Source organism: Mustela erminea, chromosome 12 (assembly GCF_009829155.1).
Source record: "Mustela erminea isolate mMusErm1 chromosome 12, mMusErm1.Pri, whole genome shotgun sequence".
NCBI lineage: Eukaryota > Metazoa > Chordata > Mammalia > Carnivora > Mustelidae > Mustela > Mustela erminea.
This window is the reverse complement of record NC_045625.1, coordinates 63407187-63425989: the sequence shown is the minus strand read 5'-3', so window position 1 is coordinate 63425989 and position 18803 is coordinate 63407187. Positions and strand designations below refer to the sequence as shown.

Genomic DNA, 18803 nt, shown 5'->3' with positions numbered 1-18803 from the left:
AATTTTCAGACACCAGCTGGGTGTCCTACAATTTAAACTCAATTCTGACACTCTTTACCTGAGAAGAGCATCAAATTCCACAGGTTAAAGGCAGTCCGACAAGACTTCCCCCACTTTAGGTGCCAACAGGTTGTCACCTGAGCTTCTGATCAATTTACTGGCTATAAATTGAAAGTCCCCACGACACCTGCCCAGGTTTAGTCATTTGCTGGAATGGCTCACAGAACTGAGGACAACAGTTTGCTCGATAGATCACCAGTTTATTGTAAAAGACTACAACTCAAGAATAGCTAGATGTAAGAGATGCATAGGGCAAGGTATGTGGGAAGAGGTGTGGACCTTCCGTGCCCTCTCCGGGCACGCTGCCCTCTTAGCACCTATTCGCCAACCTGGAAGCTCTCCAAACCCCATAGTCTATAGAGCCTTCATTACGTAGGCAAGATTGATCAAATTAGTGGTCATTGGTGATTGAACTCAACCTCCAGCCTCTCTACCCTCCACAAAGGTCGAGGAATAAGACTGCAAGTTCCAACCTTCTAATCACATGGTCAGTTCCCCCTGGCAACAAGCTTCCATCCTTAGGGGCTTCCCAAAAGTCGCCTCATTGACATAAACTCAAATGTGGTTGAAAGGGGCTAGTTATGAACAACAAATGGCTCACTTATTACTCTTATCACCTGGGAAATTCCAAGGAATGGGAATGGGGATGACCTAATATTTCTTATTATAAATTACAATATCACCGTTCCTATTCCTCTCTCCCTCTCTACAGGGTGGCCAAAGTCTGGCAGCATCTGTCAGCTAGAGGTCACAGCTCCTCTGAGACAGTGTTCCTTATCCTGTTCTTTCTCCATCCCCTCTTCTTCCTCTCCTTCCCCCAACCACCACCTCCCTTTCTCTGTCTCTCTCAGGGGGTCTATAACTGATCCCTTCCCGGCCGCCTCAGGCTTTGGGGGGGTGATGATGACTTCCTGATGTCCCTGATGACTTCCCTACACCCTCCCCACATATTTGCAAATAATTTCTCCAATTGCTTGATCATGCCTTCTGTTTCCTGTGGGGACCCTGATTGATAAAGAGTTTCTGATTCTTCATTGTCAAAAAAAAAAAAGTCCACCCATCTAGCCTGCATCCCAGATCAGGCAAGGTAATCAGCTGAGCATAGTCTCAGTCAGGACCAAGCAGGCTGAGTATTTCAGAGAGAAGGGATTTAGTAGAAGTAACTGGTAACACCAGCAGCAGAAGGCTGAAAGAACAAAAAGAGGATGGATACTTAGTAACTCAGTTATCAGTAACAACAGGGCTGGTAGAACCAGCAGAGGAGGTGGTGTTTCTGGCAACTGGGTGGTCCAAGGGGAAGCCTCTGTATGGTTTTAATGCTCAGTTCCCTAAAGGGGGCACTGTGGGATTAGTGCTAACTTCCGGCTTCCTGGTAGGTGCTGAGTCTGGCTAATGCCATCCCCTCCCCAGAGGCATGGTAACAAGAATCCAAACAGGAAGGAGTTTCCCTCAGCCCTCGCCTTCTTTTACGCTCCCAGATTTGACCCCCATGGGGAGAATCGAACACAAAGCCAGCTGGCATAAGCTTTGGAAATTTCCCAGCCCAACATCAACAATCAGAGTATGAAATGGGGGGCTTAGGACAGAGGACAACGGGTAAATAACCAATACCAATGGGTACCATAAAAACATTCTGTACTGTAGTTATTATTGTTACTCATAACTGAGATAATTTAAATAGATACCCATACGTTAGAATGAATTTTTCCCAGTCTTTTCCCCAGAGCAGGTTTCATTTCAGCCCATGATTTTCCAAGGTTTTAAATGTTCTATCTACCCCGTGCTTCCCTCCAAACATCAAAATGTTCCATAAATTCCAGCCAAATCTCCCGACTCCTTTTATAACTAGGACAGCAGTACATAAATTCTTCTCCCTTCTCTCACACCATAAATGCCAATGATTTCAGAAAAGATGAGTGCCACCAAGTACCTGCCGTGCCTAGAGCATGGTGATATCTTGGGGGAAGCCCATGGTAGACTGACCAAGGCCACCCAAAACACATGCTTCTTCTCTGACTCCCTGCAGAGTTGAAGGCTAGTAGTTCCCCCAACACACCACCCTCTCTGTGTTGACAAGGTAAGCCATCCACCCAGTACCCCAAAACATAGAGACCTAAAAAAAAATCTTATTTTTGCAGATATCAACTCCTGCACGGGAGCAATGGCTTTTCAGCCATTGTTATCAATGTACAGTTTTCTGTTTTATTTCCACGAACACATTCCGACATAGAACCCCGAATAGAAATAAACTAGAGAAAGCTGGTTCTGCATTCGTTGAAATGGGAGGCCTCAGAAACTGGCCTGATGTAGCTGTAGCCCCTTCCCCTAGAGCTTCCCGGGTCTCCGAGGAGGCCCGTCTTAGTGCTCCAAACTATAGCAGTCTTGGTAAAGTTAGTAACTTTTAACATTCTTTAACATAGCTATAAAAGGAGCCTCGTGTATAATTGTTCTCAATATTCACGGTATCGAAGGCTTTCTGCTCACCACATTTGTGTTATAATCCCACATAGAAATTCTTCCAGTTTCCCCTATAGAAACCTTCATCTTGTCACACACAAAGCCTGAAAACTCTATTGCACAAAACATGTGTTTACACCACCACTTTCCAAAGATCTCCAGACCCAAGTAAAATGGCAAAACAACAACAACAAAGAAAAACACAAAACAGTTGTATTTAGAGACTGTATTTGTGACAGCCTCTCCAGCTTCAGGGGTGTGGCCGGGGCTCCTTAGTTTCCTGCAACCAACAGAGAACGTGGCAAAGAGAATGATGCTGGCACATCAGCTCATTTGAACTATTTGATGTTGGAATTGTGCTTGAGGTACTCCATGTATTTCTTCTGGAATGCGCTGCTGTACAAAACCCATGATGGGACAAGGCTCAGGAAGCTCCGCTTCAATAGACAAAAACATGGATATTGGGGGTGAAAGACGAGCAAGCAAGTTAGAAGGAAACATCTCAGTGTATATTCATCATCTTTAAAAATATTTTTCTGACTCCTGAACTTAAATCTTTTAGGCCTGTGCTAAAATTTCAAGGTCTTGTGACCCTTTCTCAGCAAACAAGTTTTCTCAGAAACCAAAACAGTCACTTGTAGAACCAGCCCTGAGGAAATCTAAATTAAGAGAACTCTGTGCCGCATTAACACCCTACCCACATTTCTCCTTCTTTTCAAACGCACTTCCTCATCCTAGTGCTCAATCTCCCGGTGTCTTTGTGTTCTTTCTACCAAGCTTTTATTAAAATGAGATTCCAGAAAACAATCAGAAATGCTTTTACCACCTGGCACCATGCCTGAGTCATAGTAGGCACTAAGTAGATACATGAATGCATCGATGAGTCCATGAACAAAAGTCAGACACAGCAAAGTATAAATCACCAACATTGAGCATTTTCGTAGAAAAGCAGAACTGGGGGGAGTCATAGAGGGGAGCTTCAAGTCAAGGCAGGAAGGCTTAGTTGGATGCACATATCAGGCAGTAGGCACAGGCATTAGAAGACCTCTTGCCCTCAAACTATATCCATGTCCTGCAAGACGTCCCTCTGGGCCCCAGAAATAATGTTTGTTCACGGTGTAATCCTGTGCCTCCATCATTCCTCAGCCTACCCATTCCCCACCGAACAACAGGATTTCAACCAGAGGGAAATGTGATCTTTCCGGGGAGTGTTCCCATTCTTCAGGCAGCTCAGATTCTCAGACTATTGTGCTCATTGAGATATTTCAAAGCAAGGGACAAAAGATGGCTTCTGGGGGAACAAATAGAACCCTTCATCCACTAGCCAAGTCAATGAGTGAATACATCTTTTTCCTTAGGAACCTTATTTTTCTCCCCTTTAGAGCTTTTTAATATCATAGCAAAATCAAGCCCTTTCATTAGCCTTAAGCTAAATGTTTTGACGTAGTGAAGTCAGCCATAAAGGAAATAAATTAAAATTCCAGGGCCCTAGAAAATGTTGTAGAAGTTCCCTTCTTCCGTCTCCATTGTTATCTACCTCCTCCCAACCTAGAAGGATGGTGTGGAAGAAACCAGGAAAAGCATGGCATTGGACAAAGGGGGACTTAAACCCTAGCTTCACCATTACCAGGCAAGTGGCCTTGGGCATCTGATCAAGCTCTGATTTTCAGTTTCCTCAACTGTAAAACAGGAACCAAATGACCTGTCTTAGAAGATGATTAGGAGAATGCAAGTTGGTGCAGCCACTTTGGAGAACAGTGTGGAGATTCCTCAAGAAATTAAAAATAGAGCTTCCCTATGCAATTGCACTACTGGGTATTTACCCCAAAGATACAGATGTGAAAAGAAGGGCCATCTGTACCCCAATATTTATAGCAGCAATGGCCACGGTCACCAAACTGTGGAAAGAACCAAGATGCCTTTCAACGGACAAATGGATAAGAAGGTGTGGTCCATATACACTATGGAATATTATGCCTCCATCAGAAAGGATGAATACCCAACTTTTGTAGCAACATGGACGGGACTGGAAGAGATTATACTGAGTGAAATAAGTCAAGCAGAGAGAGTCAAGTATCATACGGTTTCACTTATTTGTGGAGCATAACAAATAGCATGGAGGACGTGGGGAGATAGAGAGGAGAAGGGAGTTGGGGGAAATTGGAAGAGGAGGTGAACTATGAGAGACTATGGACTCTGAAAAACAGTCTGAGGGGTTTAAAGGGGCGGGGGGTGGGAGGTTGGGGGAACCAGGTGGTGGGTATTAGAGAGGGCACGAATTGCATGGAGCACTGGGTGTGGTGCAAAAACAATGAATACTGTTATACTGAAAATAAATATAAATAAATAAAGAAAAGAAAAGAAAAAGAAGAAGAAGATGATTAGGAGGATTAAGAGCAGTAACCCTGAGAACCACAAGGACTCTACATCAGAGGCTCCGTTCCAGGCCCAGTTGCTGTTCTAAAACTCCCCGGGAGTGAAGAGCATGCTCTCTTTGTTTTGCCTTTTTTGTAACAGAAGTTTTGCTTGTTTACCAGCCAATTCTATCTGATTGCTCAAACTTCAGACTCAATGATTTTTCTAAATTCCAGCAAACTTCAAATTGGCCTTAATGGCTTTAATGATTTGCGTGTTCTCTTTTGCTTTCTCTTTTGCTTCAGTAGGCACAAAGACTCTTTTGCCTAGTCTGTTCTGGGCATCTATTTGCCACAGGAGAGTTAATTTGACACATAAGAAATCAAAAGAGAAAAGGCAAAAATTTTTCCAACTTTCGACATCCAGAATTGCTTTGTGTAGCAAGACGATAACCTTGCAAGACGGGCTATGGTCTCAAGAAAACATTTTCTAAATGCTGATGGGTTCCATTTACGACATCAATATCCTAGAGGATGTGTGTCCTTCTATATATGGGCCTAGGCTGGGTGGAGGGTGGGGGGCCCAGGGAATTCAGGTGAAGAATATGAACATGTGACAAATAAGTTAGGGGAGCACTGAGGGCAAAGGAGAATATTGCCCCCATTCTTTGGGAGTGCAACCCCAGAACATTATCTCAGTGTGGCAAGAGAGGAGCTAACATTTCCCTTTCCAGCATCAGCCAAGTCCATGTTGATGCTGATACAGCAGAGAGAGCAAAAGGGCCTTAATGAACCAAAGATCCAGATGGCCCATGGGCCTGTGGCTACATGGGGGAAGTAGCAGAGATTCAGGGCTCTGAAGTCCTCAGTACCTGGGAGTTCACTGGCCAAGCCAAATGGATAGAAAGGGTCATTGGTCCCCACAGCACAGGGGCACAAGCACCAGGTAGATGTGGAGCAACAACCACACTTAAGGACCAGCAGGAGATCGTGAGCAGTCTTCCCCACCGATATCATCTTAGTGAGAGAGGCAAGAGAAAGGCATGCTCCCAGAAAGGCTCAATGCTTTAACTAATGGACAAAAAGCACGTTTGCTTAATATCCAATTTAGATTCCTAGATCAAACTCAATTAAAACTCAATGGACTTCCCATTAATTTGTTTTCCTGCCATGCGGCAAGTAGTAACCTGGAGAAAGACCGGATCAGCAACAGGCAAAATCAAGATCTTACGTTCTCTCTGCATGTCCCCTTTGTAGTGTGTGTTAAATTGGTGATTCTGCACCTTGTTGAGGTTCTACAGTAAAAATAGCAAGCGATCCTCCAAGACAACTCTGTGACTCTTGTAGAGTCACCAGAAGTCTCAGGGGGTAACTGAATGCTTGGGAAGATTTCATGTATTCCTTCTAGCACCCGAGAGAGAAAGAGAGAAGGGAGAAACCTAATTCCCATGAGGAAGACCCATGAGGCCGAGGAGAAAGTTGACATAGGAAGGGAAAGTAAAGATGTCTAGAAATTTTTGGTGACACTGGAAACAGAACCACCCTGACTGTGTTTGTGTATCAGCGTGCAAAAGTCAAGTCTACCTTTGTTTCATGCCTGTGGCTGCTTCTAAAAGCAGCCCAGGGATGCCAAGAACTCCTCGAGCCATATGCCACCAAATCTTACTTCCAGATTCAACAGAGTCCATTTTGTGCTAGAACCAGCTTGTACTTGCTCTCAGGAACCAACTATGCACATGCCTAAATTCAGGGGCAGTGACAACACAATGGGAGCTTCTAATCAGGCACGAGGGGAGTATTTAAACCATGGAAATCAGCAAACCCTACAAATCAAAGTGTTTGGGGTTTTTTCCTGGAGAGCCAGGTATTAAAACATTTCTCAACACAGGGAACCAGAGAAGACCTGCAGCACCCAGCCCCACCCAGGGAAGTTCCCTGGGTCTTTGGTCTGCCCTTCCCGAGAGCTCAGGAAGCCACCTTCCTTTCTGAGGAAAGAGGTAAGGGTGAGCCAAGGGTGACATCTGTCCATCTGGGGATCATCTCTGGGCTGAGCCCTCAGACCTGCAGCTTTCCCCCATTGCCACATATTTCTAGCTAACTATGTGACTGCTTAGCTGAACAGCCTCTGACAGCGCAATCCTTCTCATGATTCACAATCATGACATAATTCATGAGAGGACAGGGCTGGCCGCTCCAGTAGCAAAGAAGAGCTCTGCCGGGGACCACCGGCACACCTGCCTCCTATGCTTTGAGAAAGAAGCCCTCAGTTACCAAGAGTTCGTGGGTGAGGCAGCCACAGGTTTCATCTCCAATAGTGACATAATTCAGTGACTCTTGAACAAACTCATCAGCAGTCTTGGTTACCATGTTGGTGTGTAGATGCTTCGTCATTGGGGTTGAAACAGCATATGGGGTCAGCACCTACAATGGGGAATAAAGGCCATAACACAGGAGCCATCCGTCTACCGACGAGAAGTAAACCTCCAGTCTAACTCTTCCTTTGTTTTCCAGCTCTGCTTTCTTACAAGGAGTCACAGGATCTCCGCTGACAACAGAGCACTGGAAAGGCAGAGAACTGGCACAGAGCTGTGAATCAGAAAAACTGGTTTCTGGTTTATCACTAATGCAGAAGTCTGCTGGTTCAAATGTACACAGGATGACTGAGAACATGAATTCTCTCTTAGAACACTGTGGCCAGACTAACAATAAAAATGCAGGACAGTTAAAAGTGAAATCCAGATAATCAAGGGAAAAAAACTTCAGTGTAATATGTCCCAAGTATTGCATGGGATATACTGATACTAAAAAAAAAAAAAAAAAATTTATTGTCTGAAATTCAAATGGAACTGGACGTCCTGTACTTTATCTGGCAACTTTAAGCAAGAAGCTTCTTTCTAATACATACAGCCAAAGCTGGAGCCATTTAAAGCACTTTGGATTCCCACTTTCACACTTCAGTGAGGAGCCAGGAGTGACACATTCCTGATCATCTTTCCTGTTGTGCTAAGAAAAATAAGCAGTTACACACTGCAGCCTGCAGAGCCGACACCATCAGTATGTACAGCCACCATTTTAAAGATTTAGCTGTGAGTGTGCCTTTTTCATTCCTAATAGTTGATCATAAAACTTCTTCCCAAACAGGAACAAAAAATGTCTGCAAATTGTTTACTCCAGGTTCCAGAAAGCACTTCGCTCTAACGATGCTGCCGAACCAAGCCCATGCATGTCACTGACACCATGAGACTACCAATGGCTGTGACAACCCAGCCCGGCTGACAGTTGGGACAAGGTCGTCTCCACGATGACCATGGGCCTTGCCAGGTGAAAGAGGAAGCCAAGTGCCTCTTCCCCAGCTGCTCAAGAACCACGGCGTGGGGTCTTTGTGGCCCATCACAGATGACCAGCTCCCAAAGTACCCCAACCTCTACCCACTGCCTCGTTCCCACTCAGATCGATTGCTCAGTTTTCTTTTGTTTCCTCTCACAATTCCTCCCACCTAAGCCCTTCTCCTGTACCTGGGTCAGCGAGTAAAGGGTGGTTAGACAAGACCCCAATTTCTGTCCTGGGGCAGGGCCCACTCACCCTGCCCCAGTTCCTTCTCCAGGGCATGGGTGAGGACAGCAGCAGGCAGCACAAGGGTGGCTCAGTTGCCTCGGTGATGGCCCCAGGAGCTTCCGGGGTGTCTTCCAGACACTCCCTCCTAACCATGTCTGCCCAGCCAGACCTGCAGGAGGCGGAGACCCCAGCTCCCTGGAGCACCACAGTTCCTGTGCCAAGGACCCAGAGCAGATGACCTCACCTGGATGATGACTCCTTTCCTTTTATATTCTGCTTGCAGTGCCTTGGAAAACGTGCACACAAAAGCCTGGAGCAAGAAGGAAAACACACCTAAGGGGAGAGCCTCCTTTGTCATGGAGGCAACTTACTCAGCTTTCAAAAGGCACTGCAGGGAGCCTACTTGCTTGACCTTAAAAGGCAGCATTTTGTCTGACGGGAGTTAGGACTTTGTTTCTTGGCCTGGGCAAAACTCCCCTGATGAACAGGAACATACATTTTAGGATCAATACATGCCGAGGGCCACGGCAAACAGGTGATCCTACCCAGGGAGAGCTCCCCCTTGTCTCCTGGCCTGGGAACATCCCCTCCTCTGAGGGTTTGTTTTTAGGACTAGGGCATGGAGACATCTGGCCAGGCTCCTAGGACAGAAGAAATCTCTAGTGTTATTTGCCAGCAGCGAGAGAGCAGGGCTCCGGGCAAGGAGATGAGTGGGGCCTGGAGTCCCACGGGGCCTGCCCTTCTCCCACTGTATTGCTGCAGGGTTCCATCAGCCCAGGGGCTGTGCCTTTTTCTAATCTGCACCCAAACATCTGGTGACGGGCCCTGGACAATCTGTCCATCAGCTTGCCAGATGATCCAACATCAGAGGAAAATGCCAAGTGGGAGAAACAAGAGAAAGAAGGAGAAGGAAGCTTGGGCCATGTGTTGTCACTCACCTTGGAAGCCGAATACATGGAGTAGAGAGGCCAGGGAAAGAGGGCCACCCCGGAAGAAATGTTCAAGATAAGACCTTTCTGCCTAAAACACAAAGAAGTAAAGTTCTGAATGGTCTGTTGCCTGATGGCACATACCACAAGAGAAAAAGAAAGCAAAGGGGCTCCTGTGATTTCACTGAAGAAGTCCATCCTCTCTAGGCTTCCACGTGCAAGATGAGTTCTGCTCCCCAGAACTGTGAGTGGCGCTTCCCCATGGCCTGGATAACGACACCAAGCAATGACTCAGCAGTCAGTTGACATCAAGGGCTGGTGACTGGAAACAGGGGTTCTGCTTCAACAGAGGTCCCCTCCAAAATGCCGAGGGCCAATTCAGATCAGGCGTGACTCAAGGGGCAAGGGACCCTTCTTTATCAAATGTGACTACATGAGCTCAAGGTCCCTTTTAACTTCTAAAGATGACCCACACCAGGACAGATGTCAAATGCAGAATCCTGTCTGGGGCGGAATTTGACAGTCCATCCTCTGCTCACACAGGAACCCTCATACGAGTCTCCAGGGTCCTTACTTAATCCTTTTGAAATTTGGTAACTTTAATCCTTCCCAAATAGAAAAGTTCAATCTGGAAAAACCAAGCAACTGCAAATTAGACCATAAGGCCAAGCCCTTTCTTCCTCTAGGGAAGATAAAACTATCAACCATTCGCGTTTAATGAATACCACGTGAGAAAATTCAGTTCCCTAAAGGGTGTTGTAATAGGATAATAAAACCATGGACTAAATAGAGACACTGATAGGTGGTGATTTTTACTACTAAATTTGAGTAATAACAAGAGATGGCCTTGATCTCAGGCCAACCTCTGAAGTTTCTTTTATGTTCAACATGAGTTAATGTTTTTAATAAAATGTGTGCTGAAATGGCTCTTCTCTTCCTCCAGTAGATGCTACACATGACCTTCAAATACACTTATCTGTTTGCAAAGCTGGCCTGGTCCAGAAAGTTACAATTTCTCCTGCACTCTCCATGTCCTTCATGGAGTTTTACCATTGGTTAAAGCTGCAGACAGATGAAGCCTATCCATCCACCCCCTTTACCCCATCCCAAGTCCCCAGGTCAGCTAACCGCCAGGCCAGGGAGGCTGTGCTGTTCTGTGCTTTTTCAAAAGAAGACCTTACCTTGATTCCATGTGTTTCAGAATTAGCTGTGTCATCTATAAGAGAAGGGGTAGAGTTAAGCCCTCTGACAAAGGAGCTCAGTATCCAGTGGGTGGGGCTTAGGGAAGCAGGCCCTGGAGGAAGCCAGAAAATGAGCTTAATCTCTCAGGTGGCCTTGAAATTCTGCTGACACTTGTTGGAGGTAATTCTGACAACACTAGAGTCTGACAAAAACTAAAAGTGATCTAGACAAACAGCAAACCATTAGAGGTCTCTGGTTTCTTCCCCCCATAAAGTGAACATCTTCCTGGAAAATGTGGGCAGTGTAAAATTATGGAAATTGGCTTCTGGCCATGAGATCACCGCTGAGGTTCCCCAGATACTCTTCATTCTGGGAGACAGGCATAAGCAGGTTGGCCATCATAAACCTCACCCATGAGTTTGAAGTAGGGGGACATCAGGAAGTCTACCCAGTGTCCACGAACAATACACATACAAGGCACGGGCTAGACATCTCAATCCAACCGGAGCTTGCAGGTGGTCTGTGAAATAGCTCCATAGACAGACCATGTCTGTCTATCTGTTGGAATGACAGCATTGTGGAGAAGTGCTTTCCCTGTCCCAACTTGCTGGCCCCGGAAGATGTCTTCCCGACCAGTTCTGGAAATTAAATAGCCCATTAAAAGAGCATTTCATTCATAATTACAAAGTACCCCTTTGAAGAATTAAGGAAGAGGCAAACCCACACAGCGAAATGTTCTCAAAAGGACAAGTGAGCAGCATCAGTCCTTGTCTCAGGAGCAGGTTTGAGGAGAAAGGATCCAAACACATGGGGAGGGCAGAAAAATAAAGGAGGCTAAAGACCAGAAGACAAATTTTACCTATTTTTCTGTGTTGTCTGGGGGTCCTGCAGGAGTGCCCTAAAGTGGGCTCTGTCCCTGCCATTGCCCCTATATCATGGGCCAGGCCTTAAGCCCAAACCTGGGGACCTCCAGATAATGTTTCCACGGCCTTGGAGCAGCAGTGGGGAATGGACTGGCAAGAGTCTACCTCCTGAAATACTGGGTTTGGAGGGAGGGGGAGAAGCATGAGGAGTAGATCCTGCCGTTACCTTACCCTTGGTTCTGCCCACCTCATGAAGGGCACTAAGGGAGCGTGGTTGGAAGCACCAGCATTTCCTCAAAACCTCCCAACTGAATTCCCTAGTCTTACCTAACAGATGATCCCAGCAGAGAGAAAACATTGGACTTTGTGTGTCTCTCTCTGTCTCAAATCTCCCAAAATTTATTCTCTTACCCAAACTTCCCTTTGCCCACAAACTCATTCCTGCATCTCGGCCCTTGACAGAGAACTCTACTATTTCCAGATGGCTCCTTTGGGGTAACTAAGAGATACTAGTCATGGTTCCAACCATCATGGCCAGCTGAGGCATGATGTACTTAGAAAGCTAATCTTCAATTAGTTTTCTTCCCTATTAAAGGAAATTTGTGCCTACATATATATATACATATATGTATAATTTTTTTTAACAAGTCAAAGCAATTCTCTGCTAAGGGGTCAGAGGGCTGTCAAATACATTTGGGAAACCCTGTGACCAAATGGATCAAGCCTGAAAGATCAATGTGTAAAATAACAGGAAAGTTTTCAGTGGTAAGGCAGCAGACAACAGTTGGACGTATAAAACTTATAATTACATCAGCTCGGGTTTTAAAAAACTATCGATTGCTCAGCATAAAAAGAATGTATGTACCAATAAAAGCTGAGCAGGAAACTATACAATATCAATATCCTTACAGAAGAATGACCAACGATCAACTCAACTTACCCACCTAAAAATAATTTTACGTGGTTGGTTCAGCACCCATCCTTGTTTCGATAGCATTCTGTTTTCCTTTGGGAAACCAGCCCTCTTCTGCCAGGCCAAGCTATAAAAATGAGACCTACTGCTCCCTAACTGGGGTCCCAGCACCACCAAACCAGGGATCATACCTGATTGGCTATTGTGAATCAGAGTGGTCACAAGGACAGCCATGCACAGTTGTGAATTTTGTATACTGAACAAGGTGTCCAGCTGTGGGAGTCACTGTAAGCTGAAAGCACAGGGTTCACTCACAGGCAGTTAGAATGTCTCTCCCCACTCAAAGGAAAGGAAAACATTGTGTTCACCCAAAAGCCTCATTTATCCTAAGCAGCACCTTTTTCCAAATTGTCTGCCCAGAGGGGGTGCCTTTGTCTATTCATTCAAAGGCACAATATAGAACCCTTTTGTAACAACCATGCCTATAAATGTTGATACACTTGACTCAAATCAAAGAACCTGAGTTCTGAATGGCACCTGACACATCCCTTAATCCAACACTCTTTCGGGATGCCTGGGTAGCTCAGTCGTTAAACATCAGGTCCTGATCCCAGGGTCCTAGGGATGGAGCCCTGCATTGGGCTCCATCCTCAGCAAGAAGCCTGTTTCTCCCTCTCCCTCTCCCCCTGCTTATGTTCCCTTTCTCACTGTCTCTCTGTAAAATAAATAAATAAAATCTTTTTTTTTTTTTTTTAATCCAACACTCTTCAATAGCAGATGAAGAACCTGAAGCTCAAGGGAGTTACGCAGCAATACTGTCCAACTAACTAGTGGTTGAGATGAGATCAGAATACACACAAACTTGAGTTTCCCTTCAACAAATATTTATTGAACATCAAAAGTCCAGAAAATCCAAACCAGGCCTTCTGTCATTTTTCCAAACCGAGTGAGCTTTCCACTATTAACAAAGACTGAAACCAGAGGAATGTATTTGTTTTTTTTTTTTTTTTCAAGTTGCCTTGTTATCCTGAATAAGTTTCAGTGTCATCAGGCCTGGTATGTTCCAACATGTGACAAAACTGGAAGCAAAAATAAAATCCAGATACTCTGGAGAATAAATTTATCACTGTATTTTCTTGATGAAAACAGAGTAAGGTAATTAAAAGACCACTACTGGCTTCTCAATCAAGTGCAGTTCAATGTCAAAGTCATCTGCAGGGAAGAAAAAAATTCTACCAAGTTGCTGGATTTCAACAGCTACTACAATCTTAAGGCATTTAGCATAGTATATTGGCTACTTACCTTCACTACTGAGGTGATGTTACAGTGGATGACATTCTGTAATAAATAATCACAAACACGAATTAGCCGGAGGATTGGAGAAATTCTCTTGAGAAGCAGTCAGTGTTTAAGAAGTGGACAAAGTGGTCTATAGCCATACCATCCTGAACGCACCCGATCTCGTCTGATCTCAGAAGAAGGGGACAAAGTGGGCCCAAGTGTGTGTCTGCGCAGTGCCCCCAGCAACAGGTAAACATCTGATAGCTCGTGGGATTCTAGAAGAATGTGATCTTGAATAGAAGCAAATTAATTCCTTCAAAATTGCGGGATTTTTCCTTCAAAACATGGTATTTCAAAGGAAAACATGGAGGAAGTAAGGTTAGTCTATGTGGGCCCAAAAGACAATAACACAGAGAATAGAAAGGTGAAAGGTCATATAAAGTAGAGGTTCTGGGCTACAAGATGCCAGAGAGAGAAACTACTGGAATCACCCAGGACAGACAGAAAGGAAAGGAGAGACAGATAGAAGCCAGCACTAATGTAGTCATAAAAAGGGAAAGAAAAGCAAGCATAGAGGCTGCTTAATGGAGATACACAGACTTGTGCCAGGAACAGGGAGTTAGAAGGGGTTAGACATGAGGCAAGGAGGGGAATTTTGCAAGGACATGCCAAGCAGGGTGGCGTTATTGGTCCACGCAGGAGACTTGGGGCTTAAGTAGGACCAGGGGAACAGCATGGCAGCCTGTTTAGAATGGGTATAATAACTCCATGATTTCAAAAGTTAGGGCCTGGAGAAGAGTCTTCCAATAGTGCTTTCAAGGACTGTTAAAAGCACACTCAGTGCACTCACGCCCCACAGTGGCAGCCATGGTTCCATCAGGTTCGCCCACTTGCAACATCCCCACACGCAGTTTGTATCACAGACCTTCCCCACGCTGGGAGCCAAAAGAAATCTTATGACCTGGGAAGACAAGAAAGCCAAAGAACTGGCCTTCTCCCACTTACAACCACAGGTGTAAATTTGTGAGCTGACACCAAGCCCCAAAAGATTAAAACAGAACACAGAACCCCAAAAGAATGGGACAGTGGGCAGGTAATTTCTGATATGCAGAGAAGAAGGAAGATGTCTACATTCCAGAAATGGTCATGAAAGATGGTGCCTTCACCTGTGTATCAAACACTAAGGCAAACAGAGAAGCCACAGACATCCATGTGGAATATAGAATTTCAGCCTGACTGTCTTCCAGGGACACTTTCCCAGGCCCTCCTTCATAGGCCCTAGCAATGATGCAGCCCGGGGGACCAGTCCACACTGAGAGGAAATCGTCCACAGGAAGAGCCCAGGCCTACCTGGATCTCATCTGGTGTATCAAGGAAGTGGCTCGGGAGAAGGTTTGGAAGCATTCCAACATTGTTGACTGATAGAACAAAATAAAAAGATGTCAGAAAAGCCGGTAGCAAAAGTTTCTTAAAAGTGTTAAACCTGTTCATATTTAACCCCAGAAGTTCCTTTTCTTGGGAAGTTTTCCTAAGAAAACACATACAGAAAAAAATGTATAGACAAGGCCCTTTTTTGCAACATGATTTCCTAACAGTGAGGAAATTGGAGGGGAAAACAATTGTCCTATAATAGGGAGCGTTTCAGGAGGGTTGCCAGGCAGCCATCTGGTGGAATGCCACATGCTTACTCAACCCTGCGACTGCCTAGTAGTTTAAAGACATGGGGGAAACCTTTGTGGTGTATGGTTTTTTAAAAAAAAGTTACAAAACAGTATGTAAATTTCATTTGTGTATATGTGTCTGGAAGGATATATACCAAAACGTTATCTCAGGCTATTGGGAATTTAAGAGATTTATAAATCTTGGGGCACCTGGGTGACTCAGTCGGTTAAGTGACTGCCTTCAGCTCAGGTCACAATCCCAGAGTCCTGGGATCCAGTCCCGTATCGGGCTCCTTGCTCAACACGGAGCCTGCTTTTTCCTCTGCCTGCCGTTCCCCCTGCTTGTGTTCTCTCTCTGACAAATAAAAAATAAAAGAAATTTATAACTCCTTTATGTGCTCATGTATTCTTTTTGGTTTTTCTGCAATAATATGGTTTACACTTTTATTGGTAAAAAATATAATTGTTTTTAAAATTCAACAGGAAATTTAGAAATCACACCTTCCTTCCAAGTACAAGACTTACACTGTGCTCTGTATGTTATAAAATATCTTATCACAGAAAAAATGGTAAATATTATCATTATTATTATCTTGTTTCCAGAATACCAGAGTCAATTCTCAAAGAACCATGCTGACTCAGTATTTCATTAATCAATCACAGCAATGCAAAGCTAATTCTTTAGGAAGGTGTTTCTGAGACTCCTCCTATCTAATGTTCATTTCAGTGGGGGGAAAGAAATCCATTTTCACATTATAAATATGGTTGGGAAGGTTGAAATATCTACATTTCATCCATTCTAGAGCCATAAATAAATTTTGGCTCTGGAAGAATTGAGCTGTAATAGTCTGTTGAATGCTACAGCTTAAACGACAGTCCTGGGTTAAGTTCAAGTTTACCACAGAAAAACCAAGTGTCTCTGAGATCATCACTTCACTGATATCTTACAATCAGCTTTGCATTTTGCAATTTACTTACCTAAAATTCCAATTTCCAAGCCTTTAAGTTTTTCTCTAATATACTCGTAGATGTTGTCTTTGGTAAAGTCTGCTTGTATTATCTTCACACTGCTCCCTGTAGTGCACTCTGCATTGGAGACAACAGTTACTCTTGAATGGAATCCAAATCCGCCCGTTGCTCAAGGACTTCTCCAATGCTTCCTAAATGGGCTAAAAGATTTGTGAGTGGTGGTGTCTGGTGTTTCTAAGAGTTAATACGGTGACAAGTGCATGCACCAAAATAAATGTAATGCAGTGATTCTCAAAGTGGGGTCCATAGGCCCCAGCAACAGCATCATTGGAAACTTGAACTTGAACTAGAAACATGAATCCTCAGGCTCCACCCCAGACCTACTGAACCAGAAACCCTGAGACTAAGGGCCCAAGGCTCTGTTGTTACATGCCCTCCCAGTGACCCTGCTCCGTGCTCAGGCATGAGACCCCCAGTCTAGCGGCTGTAAGGCTATAGTGTGATGTTTTCTCTGTTCAGTGTCGGGTCCCCTCGGCTTAGACAGAGCAATCCTTTGTGTTTGTCTAACACTTTAGCATTTACAAAGCATTTACATACACAGTACCTTTTTTAGTCTTCTCTACAACCTTGTACAGTAGATATTATGCCCATTTTCAAGAGGAAGAAACTAAGGCTCAGAGAGGCTAGCTTGCCCAAAGACACCCACACCCTGTTCCCTCCATGTCCATGCCGTCTGTTCCATGTAGACTTGGCCTTGTGCAGAAGCTTGCCATGGATATAAAAGCAGCAGGTCTTCACCAACTTCTGCCTGCTCAGCTTTGGGGTTAAACTGAGTATTTCTGGGAGAAGCGATCTTCTCCCAGAGGCTTAGTTTGGGGAGTGGAAGGTACTTTCAGTCCAAAGACACTTCTTGGTTTTCAAAAGGACAAAAAAGCCCAACTTAGCATGATTATGAGGGAAACACTGAAGAATGTCTTAGTCCCTGCCATCGTACTTTTGATATTCGGACATGGAACAAAAGCAGGATTCACTACTTGAAGGACACTGGGCCTCCAGCCCCACACCTCCCACATCCATCTCCTGTCCCAAAACTCCCCCAAGGACACAATGCCATTCACTGACAGTCTGTCTCAGTCCTTACAAGTCTTCATAACTGAAGACTCCTTCCTTTGCATTAAGGAGATTCCAAATTACTAAATTAATAATTAATTATTAAGACAAATTATCCAAAGAGGGATATGATAATTATTAACTAAGAACACTTCACAGTGAGTCATAATAACAAAACATTGCAATAAAAATGCTGCCTCATGGAGTTGTACCATGTATAACCTGCACAGCCACACGTGGCTCAAATCTGTTTTAAAAACTCTGACAACCACCAGTCAGCCTCATCCCTCACTTTCCTGCAAGGAACAGGGCACAGGCATAGGGAAATGAAGTCCCAACCAGATCCTGCTTTTGAAGGGAAGAGCAGAAGCAACAAAGCAGCTGGGACCTCTGGGTCAGCAAACTAACTCTGGAGACGAAGGCAACAGGCCAAAGGAGGTAGTGGACCTATGTGTTCATGAGTCTGTTCCTCCTTCTCCTAGCCCAAGGAATCCCTGCTGCACTATAGTGTCTTGTGTCCTGCACTTAACTTTTTCTAATGAGCTCCCCACAGAGGGGTCAATGCCCCAGGCCCCCGGAACAGCCAGCCTTAGGAATGCTGATGGAGCCCCTCCAGGCAGGACAAAGCAGACTTGCTTGGTGGGCTCCACAAACGTCTCCCTGATTCCTGGGGGTCACTCACCAATCTCTGTGGCAGCGGCCTGTAGTTTCTTAAGTGTCCGGCTGATGAGCACAACGTTGAGTCCTCGTCTTGCTAGCTGGGAGCGAGGGTGAGAAAACCAGAAAGGAGAAAGATGATAAGCAGATCGGGAAGACTTGTTTTAAAGGTGAGTTGGAGCATCGCTCTCCCACAGTCACAGCATGGTGTGCTTGCTTCTCCTGGGTCTAAATGTGACAAAAGTTTTCTGGCTTATAAGTGAAACCACCACACTGGGCCAACCTATAGGTGACATGACAATAATAATTTAATTTTTGTGTTCGGTAGGTGCCAAGAACTAGTCTAACTGGCTGTTGTCTACAGACTCACAATCTGAAAGCCCTCTCGTCAGAGACGTCTGGGGTCAGATGTGTGCTGGAAGTCAACATGTGGAAGATGTTATACCACAGTTTAGATAAACAACTCTAGGGCAGCTCCCCCTGTTGCAAAGCAGTATTTCTGCAGGAAGATTTGAGCTCCTTCCTCCGCACAAGGACCTTCTTCTCATAGTTCACTTCCCTCGGCCATGGTCATGGGCTTGAGCCCTCTCTGTTGTCTGGCGCCCAGCAGGACAAAAAAATAGAATAAGGAACCAAAGGGTAAATCAAGGCTTCCTGAGATCAGGACAGAGCTCTCATTCAGAGTGGGTAGTGCCTCAATGCAGGGGGCTGAGTGGCAGCGTGCCGAGAGCTGCGTGTCAACATGACACAGGCGACAGGCAATCTCGCTGTGCCCGTCACAGCCAGGCCGAGACTCCTCACACCCGAAACTG

At 45.0% G+C, this 18803-nt stretch overlaps 1 protein-coding gene across 2 annotated transcripts in view; it reads right to left on the bottom strand.

Annotated features, from left to right (window-relative positions):
- Nucleotides 1–2314: 2314 nt before the first annotated feature.
- HSD17B3 (hydroxysteroid 17-beta dehydrogenase 3) overlaps nt 2315–18803 on the bottom strand; it is a 39777-nt gene continuing 23288 nt past the window's right edge. The window contains exons 3-12 of one of the 2 annotated variants that reach the window (XM_032308753.1): nt 18017–18092; nt 16234–16341; nt 14945–15012; nt 14445–14555; nt 13616–13651; nt 10537–10571; nt 9365–9446; nt 8671–8736; nt 7143–7292; nt 2315–2954 (exon numbers count right to left, since the gene is read on the bottom strand). In XM_032308753.1, the coding sequence (XP_032164644.1) occupies nt 2856–2954; nt 7143–7292; nt 8671–8736; nt 9365–9446; nt 10537–10571; nt 13616–13651; nt 14445–14555; nt 14945–15012; nt 16234–16341; nt 18017–18092 (831 nt within the window). In that variant the 3' untranslated portion in view covers nt 2315–2855. The remainder of the gene's footprint in view (nt 2955–7142; nt 7293–8670; nt 8737–9364; nt 9447–10536; nt 10572–13615; nt 13652–14444; nt 14556–14944; nt 15013–16233; nt 16342–18016; nt 18093–18803) is intronic. The other variant, XM_032308754.1, reaches the window with a different exon arrangement.